Source organism: Galeopterus variegatus, unplaced genomic scaffold, assembly GCF_000696425.1.
Source record: "Galeopterus variegatus unplaced genomic scaffold, G_variegatus-3.0.2 Scaffold8095, whole genome shotgun sequence".
In the NCBI taxonomy this organism is placed as follows: Eukaryota; Metazoa; Chordata; class Mammalia; order Dermoptera; family Cynocephalidae; genus Galeopterus; species Galeopterus variegatus.
In genome coordinates this window covers 77,316-89,956 of record NW_007734206.1, presented here as the reverse complement: position 1 = coordinate 89,956, position 12,641 = coordinate 77,316, and the positions used below count along the sequence as shown (strand labels likewise).

At 36.2% G+C, this 12,641-nt stretch overlaps 2 protein-coding genes across 2 annotated transcripts in view; both read left to right on the top strand.

Annotated features, from left to right (window-relative positions):
* The window catches only part of LOC103608171 (taste receptor type 2 member 42-like), a 6,869-nt gene extending 6,102 nt beyond the window's left edge, over positions 1 to 767 (top strand). Inside the window, exon 2 of the mRNA XM_008592607.1 lies at positions 744 to 767. Within this exon, the coding sequence (XP_008590829.1) occupies positions 744 to 767 (24 nt within the window). The remainder of the gene's footprint in view (positions 1 to 743) is intronic.
* Positions 768 to 933: 166 nt separating this feature from the next.
* Positions 934 to 12,641, top strand: part of LOC103608170 (protein TFG-like) — a gene marked incomplete at its 5' end in the record, with an annotated part of 26,820 nt that continues 15,112 nt past the window's right edge. The window contains 2 exons of the mRNA XM_008592606.1: positions 934 to 1,129; positions 4,779 to 4,946. Of these exons, the coding sequence (XP_008590828.1) occupies positions 934 to 1,129; positions 4,779 to 4,946 (364 nt within the window). The remainder of the gene's footprint in view (positions 1,130 to 4,778; positions 4,947 to 12,641) is intronic.

Below are 12,641 nucleotides of genomic sequence, written 5' to 3'. Positions count from 1 at the left end.
AACCGGTCTGTATGTGGGATCCGAACCCTCGGGCGGGAGCGCCGCCGCGCTTCCCAAGCGGCGCACTATCCAGTGCGCCACCGGGCCGGCCCTAGATGTCCTTTTCTAATTAGGTGCCTCAGTACTTCGAATATATGGGAACTAGCAATGCATAAAGCATTTTAGTTTAGTTTAATTTTTGAACTCCTGTCTTGGGATTTGCTTTTTTAAAATAACCTCAGTTCTAACAGTCTTTGTTGCTGAATAAATGATTTTATTTTTTTCAATCAGTTGAAAAGTCATTTGGATAACATGGGTAATTAAATTAGGTAATGTTGCCTTCATTAAAAATACCCCAACCGATTATTGAGTAAACTTTTTCAGGCTTATATACTGCCTCTGGAAGTAACTACTTTGAAGAACAGTGGTGGTACAGATTCATAAGTTCAGCATATATTTTTTAATGGGCTACTTTTTAGATTAGCTGCTTTAGTTATTTTTTTTTTTTTTTTTTTTTTAAGTCAAAAGTAGGCAAGAGGGATAAGACTTAGCCATGTTGTGTCTTTTAACGTTTATGTATAGAACAAGATGTTTTTTGTATTATTTCAAGAATATTAAGTAGTGTGAAATAAAATGACCTTTGGAGGTTATATAATTTCTATTAAATTTAATAGTTTGTATTAAAATAGTACTTTCTTTGGGTTTTAATTTATTTTATTGTAGTTGAATTCTTCTAATAAACTTTTTTACTAATATGGTCATAGGTCATAGGCATCAAGAAAGACTGATGAATGTTTCTTTTTTTAAAAAAGTAAGCTACTTAGTCATAAAGCAACCTTTTCTTAAAGAGTTGTCAGTCAAATGACATCATTAGATATCTTGTTTGATTTTATTTCACTTTTAAAAGGAATTGTATTTATTTTTCCTTAGTGCATATTATCCTGTTGATACATTTATTCAAGAACATCTCCTAATTTTAGTCAAATTAATGTGTTTATTTCAGTTAATGGTCAACCAAGACCCCTTGAATCAAGTCAGGTGAAATACCTCCGTCGAGAACTGATAGAACTTCGAAATAAAGTAAATCGTTTATTGGATAGCCTGGAACCACCTGGAGAACCAGGACCTTCCACCAATATTCCTGAAAATGGTAAACCATGAATTCATTTTATTCTGATTTATTCTTATGTCTTTTTGCAGGTCTTTTTTTATTTTTTATTTTTTCTCTCTTTAGTAGAAGTAGGATGGTACACTCTGTCATTCTTTTTCCTGCTTCTGCCTCTGCACTAGTGTTCAAACACATGTTCCCAGACATGGCTGTTCATTCATAAGATTACTGAGAGGTTTCATTCTCCCAATTCCTGGAACTCATCATAAACCTATTGGAGGGTAGGGGCCTGGGAAACCCACTTTTAAAGTGCTCTCTGGGTGATTCTTTTATAGTTAGTCCTGGACTCTTGGGTTTGTGACAGTTTTCAAACCCCTTTGACTCATGAACTCTTTTCAGTGTTACAGATAAGTAATGAACCTTAGGAAGTGAAAATCATTTCATGAGTTTTATGTACAGTGTATGAAGTAATTTTGAGTACAAAATAATTTTGGGTTAGTACATTAAGATGTATACCATGTAAAGTTTATTTTAAACACTTTTAATCATATGCAAAGAAAAATTGATCTTTAAAAATTTACAGATGACATCTATTTATGTTAAGATAAAGCAAGATTTATTGACAGATTTGGAAGTGATATATAGTTTTGGAACCAAATGTATTTTAAAAGTGGACTGAAATTTAAGTGTATGTGATGGGTTGAAAGTAGACTTAAAAAACTGCTTTCCCCAACTTTTGTTTAAGATTCTTAGATGTTGCACTTAAAAAAAGACTTTTTTTTTACAGAATTGTTTTGCTTATAATTTTCAAGTGTTTAAAACTGTTCATATTGTAAAATAGTAATTTTTAAAACAGAGCCTAGATGACTGTACCTTAATAAAAGGTGATTTTTGTGGAAAAGTGGCATGTACAATTATAATCCCTTGAAACTTTTGGATTCTGAAGTATTCTATTTTTGGCCCCTAAATAAAAAGGTTTTCTTTCTTGAATTTAGTTATAGTTAAATAATGATGCATTTTCCATATGCATTTTCCATAATTTCCCTCTTTCTCTCTTCCAGCCATGTGAAATTATGTTAATAGTAGATCCTCAATAAATATTTAGTGATTGATTAGTAATTTCTAGTTCTACCTGTATTTCAGAATATACTGGAGATTTGTTGAAATACTGTGATGAGATCATCTTGGCCACTTTATAATGAAACTTTCTATATTTCAGGTCAAAGCAGATTGCCTGTTCTGAATCTTACTTCTCGAAACAAAAGGCTCCAGTTTTAGATCAAGGATTTGATGAAAACTTTAGACTATTTTCCTAGAATTCCTAGATGCTAACATAACATTTGCGTATAATTTCAGGGGGTTTAACCATGTGTAGAATCTTATGAAACATACATCAAAATACAACAAGTATAGCCAGTACCATGCAGAAATGACCTACAGTGGCTTACATTCTGTTCTAAGAAATAGAATTATAAGCTTTTTGGTTTTGATGAAACCTTTCTCTTTTTATCTGTTTCTTGTAATTATACCTAGTGTTTTTCTTTGTTAGTCCTTTGTTTCCATTATTTTCATACATTCTATTGTTAGCTTCTCACCCAGGTTAATGTAAAAGATGTTAAAACTGTTTTCTTCTATGAATCTTGGAAATTGTGCCACATACTATTTCTTTGTGTGGCCATCTTTTAGTCATTGTGTTCTGTCTGACTTATCTGATGATAAGACAATGTAAGAATAATGCATTCTGTGTTTTATTATTAGAGATGGTTGTAATTTATTTTTTGTTTTCTTGTACTTTGTTTGATAATTTAACCTCTTGGCTGCCTGGCTTCTGTGAAATCTTAAGCTTCAAAGCTCTAAGAACATATCCTGAGTTAATAATTTCCTTCTCAAGAAAAATAAATAAATCAAAAAACCCCACATTAGACACTGAAAATCTGGTCCACAAAACAAAACTGCCAATCAGCTATCAGTACTATTTATAATCTTGAGGCTTATATACACTGAGAAATGTGTGGCTACCTATGGTCTTCAGTGCTCTACCTCTTTAATGGTCCTTAGCCACTTGTTTTCCTCTATGCGGCAAATGATGTGTAAGCTACTTTAGATAGTATATTGACCTGTTACGGTATCTCTGGAAGCTGATGGAGCAGACATATGAGGGTACTTCAAAAAGTTCATGGAGAGATTGGTGTTGTTTTTCAATTCTATTTTTCCACGAATTTTTTGAATTACCCTTGTAGTGTGTTTTCTGATAGACTTAGTTTGCAATAAGTGAAAAGAGGCATGGGTAATGAGAGGTAGTAGTAGTGTGAGGGGGAGTAATTCGTAAGATCGGTGTGTATGCTCTTGGTATGTAACCTTGAGATTAGAGGAAGGAAGTTGGTGAGGAAGATAGGTAACGGGTAGACATATTTTAAAGGATTAATTTAGGAGGTTTTTCCCCAAGAAACTTAGGAAATACTAGGATAATCTGGAATGGCAAGTTAGGAACAAATGAGAACTGCGAGCCTTTGTGTACTGGGGTTACATATATTCCAGTTAGTACTTAACATTTTTTTCCCAAGATAATTTTTGTATTGATCACAGGGGTGGTCTAATAACTGATGTTCACTAACAGAAAAAAATTTATAATCATTATCTGTTAATTGAGTAAATGGTTAGCATCATTCTGTTTACTTGTTTACAAGTTGTTTTGTTTTTAATTTTTCTATTTTGTATCTTGGCCTCAGGTTCCTATTCGCAAACTGTAGGTTTTTCTTGATCCTCCTTTCTTTTACAAGGTAGTAGTATAAATGCCTATTGAATACCTTAGAGTCCTTAGAAGAAAAGTGTGGTTTTAAATTTAACCTCGATATTTAAATTTTTATTTTCCTGTTTTGTTAAAACATTTTATTATGGAAAAACTTAAACATATACAGAAGTAGACATAATATTGTAATGCATCCTGTGAACTCAAATCCAACTTCAGTGGTTATCAACTCATAATATGTCATCTGTACTTTTATACACTTCCACCCCTCTCATATTATTTTGAAACATATCGCAAATACACACCATTTCATCTGTAAGGACTTTAATAAGTATTTTAATGAGTAATAAGTATTTTAAAATAAGAGGTAGCAAATTAAAAGTATGTTTCTAATGTGCTATTTACAGATTAAGCATGAATTCTGATTGGCTTGATTTCCATGTAATTTAGCAGTGGACCAATAGAAATAAAGCATAAAGGTTGAGATCATAACTTCAGATAAGCTTCTTATCCTTTTACAAAATAAAGCATTAATTTAACTATAACTGTTATTTCCTGAGTGCCCAGTATGTATCTGATATTAGGATATAGGTCATGGGACTCCAAAAAAAGTAAAATGTTTCTTTCTGTTAAAGAGCTTGTATATATATGTGTTTTTTAATCTAATAATTCTTAGGGAAGAAGGTAGATAATTTTTTGGAAAAACTGTTACTTATCTTGCATTTCTTTTTGCACATTTTTTCTGATTTTAACAGTAAGTATAAAAATAAGTATGAAGAAGAAAGTAAAATGGTGTATAATCATGTATTCAAAGAGACTTACTGTTAATATTCTAGGCCATACTGATGTGCACATATATTTCTCTATCTTGTATTTTTAGGCCTTATTGAGTATGGGTAAAATGGAAGCAAGTTTTTGTTTATTCCTCTATTCTTCTTGTAGATACTATGGATGGTAGGGAAGAAAAGCCTGCTGCTTCTGAATCTTCGGGAAAACAGTCTACTCAGGTTATGGCAGCAAGTATGTCAGCTTTCGATCCTTTAAAAAACCAAGATGAAATCAATAAAAATGTCATGTCAGCATTTGGCTTAACAGATGATCAGGTTTCAGGTAAGTTCCTCCCTTCCTCCCTTCCTTCATATCCTCCTTCCTCCTTTTCCTCTTTCCTTTTTTCTTCTTTTAATTGAAGAATAACTTGTATATGGTGAAGTGTACAAATCTTAAGAGTTCAGTTCAAAATTTTGTGTTTATACACCTATGTAAAACACTGACTAGATCAAGATGTAGATAATTTCCAGCACCCCAGAAAGCTTTCTTATACCCTCTTCCAGTCAGCACCCTCCCCCCTAAAGAATAACCACAGTTTGGTTCAAATAAATTTTATCGAAAGGAAAATACAGAAAGTTTTTTAAAATCTGAACTGTTTTATTATCTTATATCAGATTTGTTGCAGGATTCAAATTGCATTGGATAGGTCTTATTATCTTTTTTGATCTTAAATTAGACAAATTTAAAATTAAACATAGGTTTCTCGTTGTTTGATTTTTATTTTTTAATTTTTTTATTATTAGCATATTCATCATTACAAATCATAATCTTTCCCCATGCCCTCCACCTGACCTATCATTCCCCAACCTCTCTCCGTTCCTCCTCCCATCACTAGTATCTTTAGGTTTGTTCTCTCCTTCTGAAAGTTCAGTGCACTACTGTGGTTCACTCGTTCACTCTTTCTTTCTTTCATTCTTTCTTTATTACCTTCTTTCTCTTTCCCTTCCTTCCTTCCTTCTTAGCACGCAGTTCTGAGTGAAAACATGCAGTATTTCTCTTTCTGTGTCTGGCTTGTTTCACTTAACATAATTTTCTCCAGGCTCATCCATGTTGCTGCAAATGGCAGAATTTCATTCTTTTCTATGGCTGAGTAGTATTCTGTTGTGTATATATACCACATTTTCCTTATCCAGTTGTCTGTCGATGCACATTTAAGTCAGTTCCATATTTTGACTATTGTAGATAGAGCTGTGATGAACATGGGACTACAGGCAGTATCCCTTCAACACGATGATTTCCATTCTTTTGGGTATATACCCAGAAGTGGGATTGCTGGATCATATGGTAGTTCTATCTGTAGTTGTTTGAGAAACTTCCATACTGTTTTCCATAATGGCTGTGCCAATTTGCAGTCCTACCAACACTGTAGACGAGATCCCCTTTCCCTTCATCCTTGCCAGCATTTGTTATACTCGATCTTTTTAATAATGGCCAGTCTAACCAGATGATATCTCAATCTGGTTTGATTTGCATTTCCCTGATGATTAGTGATGCTGAGCATCTTATCATATACCTGTTGGCCATTTGTATGTCTTCCTTTGAAAAATGTCTATTCAGAATCTCCTTTGCCCATTTTAAAATTTTATTATTATTATTATTTTTGCTGTATAGTTTGAATTCCTTATATATTCTGGATATATTAAATCTCTTGTTGAATGTATAATTTTCTCCCACTGTATAGGTTGTCTTTTTGCTCTGTTGATTGTTTCCTTGGCTGTGCAGAAGCTTTTTAGCTTGATATCATCCCATTTATTTATTTTTTCTTTTGTTGCCTATGCTTTGGGGTCTTATTCAAAAAGTTTTTGCCCAGTCCTACTTTCTGGAGTGTTTGTTTCTCCTATATGTTTTTTTAAGTAATTTTACGAGAAGCTTTTTAGCTTGATATCATCCCATTTATTTATTTTTTCTTTTGTTGCCTATGCTTTGGGGTCTTATTCAAAAAGTTTTTGCCCAGTCCTACTTTCTGGAGTGTTTGTTTCTCCTATATATTTTTTTAAGTAATTTTACGGTTTCAGGTCTTATACTTAAGTCTTTAATCCATTTTGAGTTGATTTTGATATATGGTGAGAGGTACAGGTCCAGTTTCATTCTTCTGCATGTGGATGTCCAGTATTCCCAGAATCATTTATTGAAGAGGCAGTCTTTTCCCCACTGTATATTTTTGTTGCCTTTGTCAAAGAACAGTTGGTTGATTCCTGGATTTTCTATTCTAATTCTAGTTCTGTTTATCTGAGTGTCTGTTTTTATGCCAGTACCATGCTTTTTTTGTTACAATATCTTTGTAATATAATTTGAAGTTGGGTAGTGTTATGCCTCTGGCTTTATCTTTTTTGATCAAGATTTCTCTGGCTGTTCAGGGTCTTTTGTTGTTCCATGTGAATATTAGGATTGCCTTTTCTATTTCTGTGAAGAATGTCATTGGTATTTTGATGGAGATTGCATTGAATCTGTAGATTGCTTTGGGTAGTATGGACATTTTCACAATGTTAATTCTTCTAATCCAAGAGAATGGTATGTCTTTCCACCTTTTTGTGTCCTCTTTAATTTCTTTCAGTAGTGTTTTGTAGTCTCATTATAGACATCATTCATCTCCTTGGTTAAATTGATTCCTAGCTATTTTATTTTTTTGGTGACTATTGTAAATGGGCTAGGTTTCTTGATTTCTTTTTCTGCTAGTTTATTATTGGACTGTAAAAATGCTACTGATTTTGGGGTGTTGATTTTATATCCTGCAACATTACTGAAATTGTTAATCAGCTCTATGAGCTTTTTGGTTGAGTCTATAGGTTTTTCTATATATGTAAGATCATGTTGTCTGCAAACAGGGACAGTTTGACTTCATATTTTCTAATTTGTATGCTCTTTATTTCTCTTGCCTTATTGCTCTGGCTAACACATCCAATACTGTGTTAAATAGGATTGGTGAGAATGGACATCTTCGTCTTGTTCCTGTTTTTAAGAGGAAAGCTTTCAGCTATTCCCCTTTCAGGATGATATTGATGATTAGTTTGTCATATATGGCTTTTATTGTGTTGAGATAATTTCTTTTTGTACCTGATTTGCTGAGAGTCTTTATCATGAAGGGATATTGAATTTTATTGAATGCTTTTTCTGCATCTATTGAGATAACCATATGTTTTTTGTCCTTGACTTTGTTGATGTAGCATATCACATTTATTGACTGCGTATGGTGAACCATCTTTGCATGCCTGGGATGAATCCCACTTGATTGTGGTGTATAATTTTTTTGATGTTTTGCTGTGTTCTGATTGTTAATATTTTGTTGAGGAGTTTTGTGTTTATGTCCATCAACGATATTGACCTGTAATTTTCTTTTTTTGTTGTATCTTTGTCTGGTTTTGATAGCACAGTTTTGCTGGCCTCATAGAATGAGTTTGGGAGAATGTCTTCTGTTTCAATTTATTGGAACAGTTTGAAGAGAAATGGTATTTTTCTTTAAAGGTTTGATAGAGGGCCGAGCCCGTGGCGCACTTCGGATCCTATATAGGGATGACTGGTGCGCTCACAGCGCTCACTGGCTGTGGCTGGTCTCAAAAAAAAGGACAAAATATAAAATAAAATAAAATAAAGGTTTGATAGAATTCAGCTGTAAAGCTATCCAGTCCTGGGCTTTTCTCAACATTGCTGATTATTGCTTCAATCTCATTGCTTGTTATTGGTCTGTTCAAGTTTTCTATTTCTTCTTGGTTCAGTCTTGGTAGTTTGTATGTGTCCAGAAATTTATCCATTTCCTCCAGGTTTTCATATTTGTTGGTGTACAGTTGTTTATAATAATCTCTAATGATTCTTTGTATTTCTGTGTTATCAGTTGTAATCTCTCCCTTTTCATTTCTTTATTTTGTTATTTGGGTCTTCTCTTTTTTTGTTAACCTAGCTAATAATGGTTTGTCTATTTTATGTATCTTCTCAAAAAACCTACTTTTTGTTTCATTGATCTTTTTAATCATTTTTTGGGTCTCTGTTTCATTTAATTCTGATCTGATCTTAATTATTTCTTCTCACCTACTACTTTTAGGATTGGATTGTTGTTTTCCTAGTTCTTTGAGGTGTAGTTCTAGGTCATTTATTTGAAGCCTTTCTATTCTTTTGATGCAAATACTTATTACAATAAACTTCCCTCTTGGTACTTCTTTTGCAGTATACTACAGGTTTTGGTATGATGTATCTTTATTTTCATTAGTTTCAAGAAATTTTTTGATTTGTTATTTAATTTCTTCTTGGACACATAGGTTATTCAGGAGCTTGTTGTTTAGTTTCCATTCACTTGTATTGTTTCCAGAGTTTCACTTGTTAATGATTTACAGTTTCAGTCCATTGTGGTCTGAAAAGATACTTGGAATGATTTCAGTGTTTTAAATTTGCTGATAATTGATTTGTGACATAACATGTGGCACCGCCGAGCTCCCAAGTGGCGCACTCTCCAGTGCGCCACCGGGCCGGCCCATGGGCCTAGCTTTTTAATCCAGTCAGTCAGTCTTTGTCTTTTGAGTGGGGAGTTTAATTAATTTACATTTAGGGTAGTTATTGACAGGTATTGCTTTACTCTTGTCATTTTATTGCTTTTTGTTATGATGATTTAAATATCTTTTGTTCCTTTCTTCCCCTTTTATTTTTCATCTTCAATGTTAGTTGGATTTTTGAGTTGGCATGCCTTAGCTTTTGAGGCTTGCTGGTCATCACTGGGCTGGTTGAGTATTGGGGGTTTGTGGCTGAGACCCTTGGCTCCCACCGCCCTGGCTTGGGAGAGCCTGGGGCACCTCCTGCGGCGGCTCAGTGGTCACTGCTGGGCTGGTTGCTTGTGTTGGGGGGGGATTGTGCATGAGGCCTTCAGCCCCCCACTGACCTACCTCTGGAGAGCCCAGGGCATTTCCTGTGGCAGCTTGGTGGTTGTTGCTGGGATAGTTGCACTTGTCAGAGGGGTGTGGCTAAGGCCCGAGGTGCCCATCCTTTGGACTGGTTGTGGGTGTCGGGGGGCATAGCTGAGGCCCCCAGCCCTCCTCCCTTTCTGGCTTGGTAGGCCAGGGACTTCTGGTCCTTCTAGGTGTTATAAGTGTTCTTTGGTGAAATGAGACCTTTACTAGTGGTCAAACTTTGTCTCTGGTTGTGGGTACTTTGTTTTTTCTTTCAGTTCTGTGCTGGATTATTTTCTGTTCCTGACACTTAAACTCTGTGCTGGAACTAATTTGTTGTTGTTTGCTTACTTTTAAAATGGGAGAACTTCCTGTGGGGACCAGTACGTGAGCTCTTGGTTGAGTTAAATTGCTGCTTTGCTGCTGATTCTGTAGGGAAGGCTTTTTGTGTAGCTCAGGGTTTAATGGTTGACTTTACAGGTACTTCCGGATCTGGTAAAATCTGGTGCACCTGGGTTATATAGAAACACTTGTCTGGGCCTGAGTCTTTTCATCAAACTGCACCCCTTGCAATTCTGGATTCCTGACCAGTCTTCTTTGAGTGGTCCTGCACTGATTGGGGGGCAGATCAGCTGTCCTTGCTGTGTCCCTGTGTTCTATCAGTGGGCCTGTCTTTCCCACCACCTGTGCTTCAAACACTTCCCATGGGACGGACCATGCTCTGGTCCCTTGTGATGACTCACCGGCCTCTGAGTGGCTCCCTTTTTTCAGTTGTTGTGGCTCCTCGGTCCTGTGTGGGTCCGTGGGAACCCTGTTGATGGTACTGCTGGCCTGGAGACCCAAGGCTCTCTTCCCCCTGCTGCCTCCAAGCAACTTCATCTAAAGGGTACAGCTTGTGGCTTTTGCTGGTTCCTGCTCTGTGCACTCAGCAGCTCCAGCCTTAAAGCGGCTGCAGCATGAAATGGTCAATGTGATTTTTTCTTTCTCTTATTGTGGCTTCTCCCACCTTCATGCATTCCATAGGTCTCTCCTCCTCTTCCCCTAAGCTCTAGTGGTCCCAGCTTGGCTGCTGTTGCATTTTAATTGTTGTAAATTGGTTGATTTATGGGAGAGAGTGACACAAGGGACCATCTATTCCACCATCTTGACCAGAAGGCTGGTCTAAGGTGTAGTTTAAATCCTGTGTTTCTTTGTTGATTTGTTGCCTGGAAGATCTGTCCCATACTGAGAGAGGAGAGTGTTCAGGGAAACCACTATTATCATATTAGGGTCTGTCTCTTTTTTTTAGGTCTAAGAGTGTTTGCTTTATATATTGGGTTCTCTAATGTTGGGTGCATACATATTTATGATTATTATATCTTCTAACTGGATAGATCCCTTTATCATTACATAGTGGCCTTTGTCTCTTTTTATGGCTTTTGATTTAAAATCTATATTATCTGATATCAGAATAGCTATTCTTGCTCATTTTTTGTTTGCATGTGCACAGTATATCTTTTTCCATCCCTTAACTTTTAGTCTGTGTGTGTTTTTACAGGTGAGGTGAGTCTCTTCAAGACAGCGTATAGTTGGGCCTAGCTTTTTTTCTTTTTTCCTTTTTGTCTTTTTTACTGACCGGCAACGGGATCGCAACCCTCGGTGTTGCGCCTGCACCACGCTCAGCCAGTGAGCGGGAACCGGTCTCCACATGGGATCTGAACCCTCGGCGGGAGCACCGCCGAGCTCCCAAGTGGCGCACTCTCCAGTGCGCCACCGGGCCGGCCCATGGGCCTAGCTTTTTAATCCAGTCAGTCAGTCTTTGTTTTTTGAGTGGGGAGTTTAATTAATTTACATTTAGGGTAGTTATTGACAGGTATTGCTTTACTCTTGTCATTTTATTGCTTTTTGTTATGATGATTTAAATATCTTTTGTTCCTTTCTTCCCCTTTTATTTTTCATCTTCAATGTTAGTTGGATTTTTGAGTTGGCATGCCTTAGCTTTTTTTGCTTGTTTGCATTTTTGTTTTAATGGTGGATTTTTCTTTTTCTTGTGTGTCCGTGATAGTGATTATCATTTTTCACATTCCGGATGTAGGACTCCTTTGAGAATTTTTTGCAGGGCTGGTCATGTGGTGGTCACGATTTTTGTTTGTCTGGGAAATACATTATTTCTCCCTCATTTCTGAAGGATAACCTTGCTGGGTGTAGAATTCTTGGCTGGCAGTTTTTTTCTTTTAGTATTTTGAATATATCGTCCTATTTTCTTCTGGCCTGTAAGGTTTCAGTTGAAAAGTCTGCTGTTAGTCTGATGGGGGCACACTTATAGCTGACTTGATGCTTTTCTCTTCCTGCTTTGAAGATTTTCTCTTTGTCTTGAGCTTTGCCAGTTTGGCTACAGTGTGTCTTGGAGAGGACCTTTTTGGATTGAATCTGTTTGGGGATCTTTGGGCTTTCTGGATCCGAAGGTCTGCATCTCTCCCTATTCCTGGGAAGTTTTCTGTTATTATTTCCTTGGATAGGTTTTTCATGCCTTTTCCTTTCTCCTCCCCTTCTGTGGAATATACATGATTTGAATGTACTGAGGTTGAGGTTGTCTGCTAGCTCTCTTAGATTTTCTTCATTTTTTAAATTCTTTCTTATTTTTTCTGCCTGGGTTATTTCAAAAAGACCATCTTCGAGATCTGAAATTCTTTCTTCTGCTTGTCTAGCCTGCTGCTCACACCCTCAGTTCTGTTTTTAATTTCATTGAGTGAATCCTTCAGTTCTAGGAGTTCCGTTGCATTCTTTTTTAAGGTGTTAATCTCTTTGTAAATTTCCTCCTTCATATCCTGGATATTTTTCTTGTTTCATGCATGGTGTTCTCTGATTGAGTCCTCTTATCTCCTTGAGTTTTCTTAAGATCATTACTCGGAATTCCTTTCCAGACATTTCAAGTGTTTTCTGCTCTATGGGGTCTGGTACTTGAGAATTACAGTGTTCCTTGGTGTTTTTTTTTTTTTTTTTTTATCCTTTTTGTCCTTTTTACTGACCGGTAACGGGATCGCAACCCTCGGTGTCACGCCCGTACCGGGGACTGGCAACAGGATTGCAACCCTCAGTGTTGCGCCTGCACCACGCTCAGCCAGTG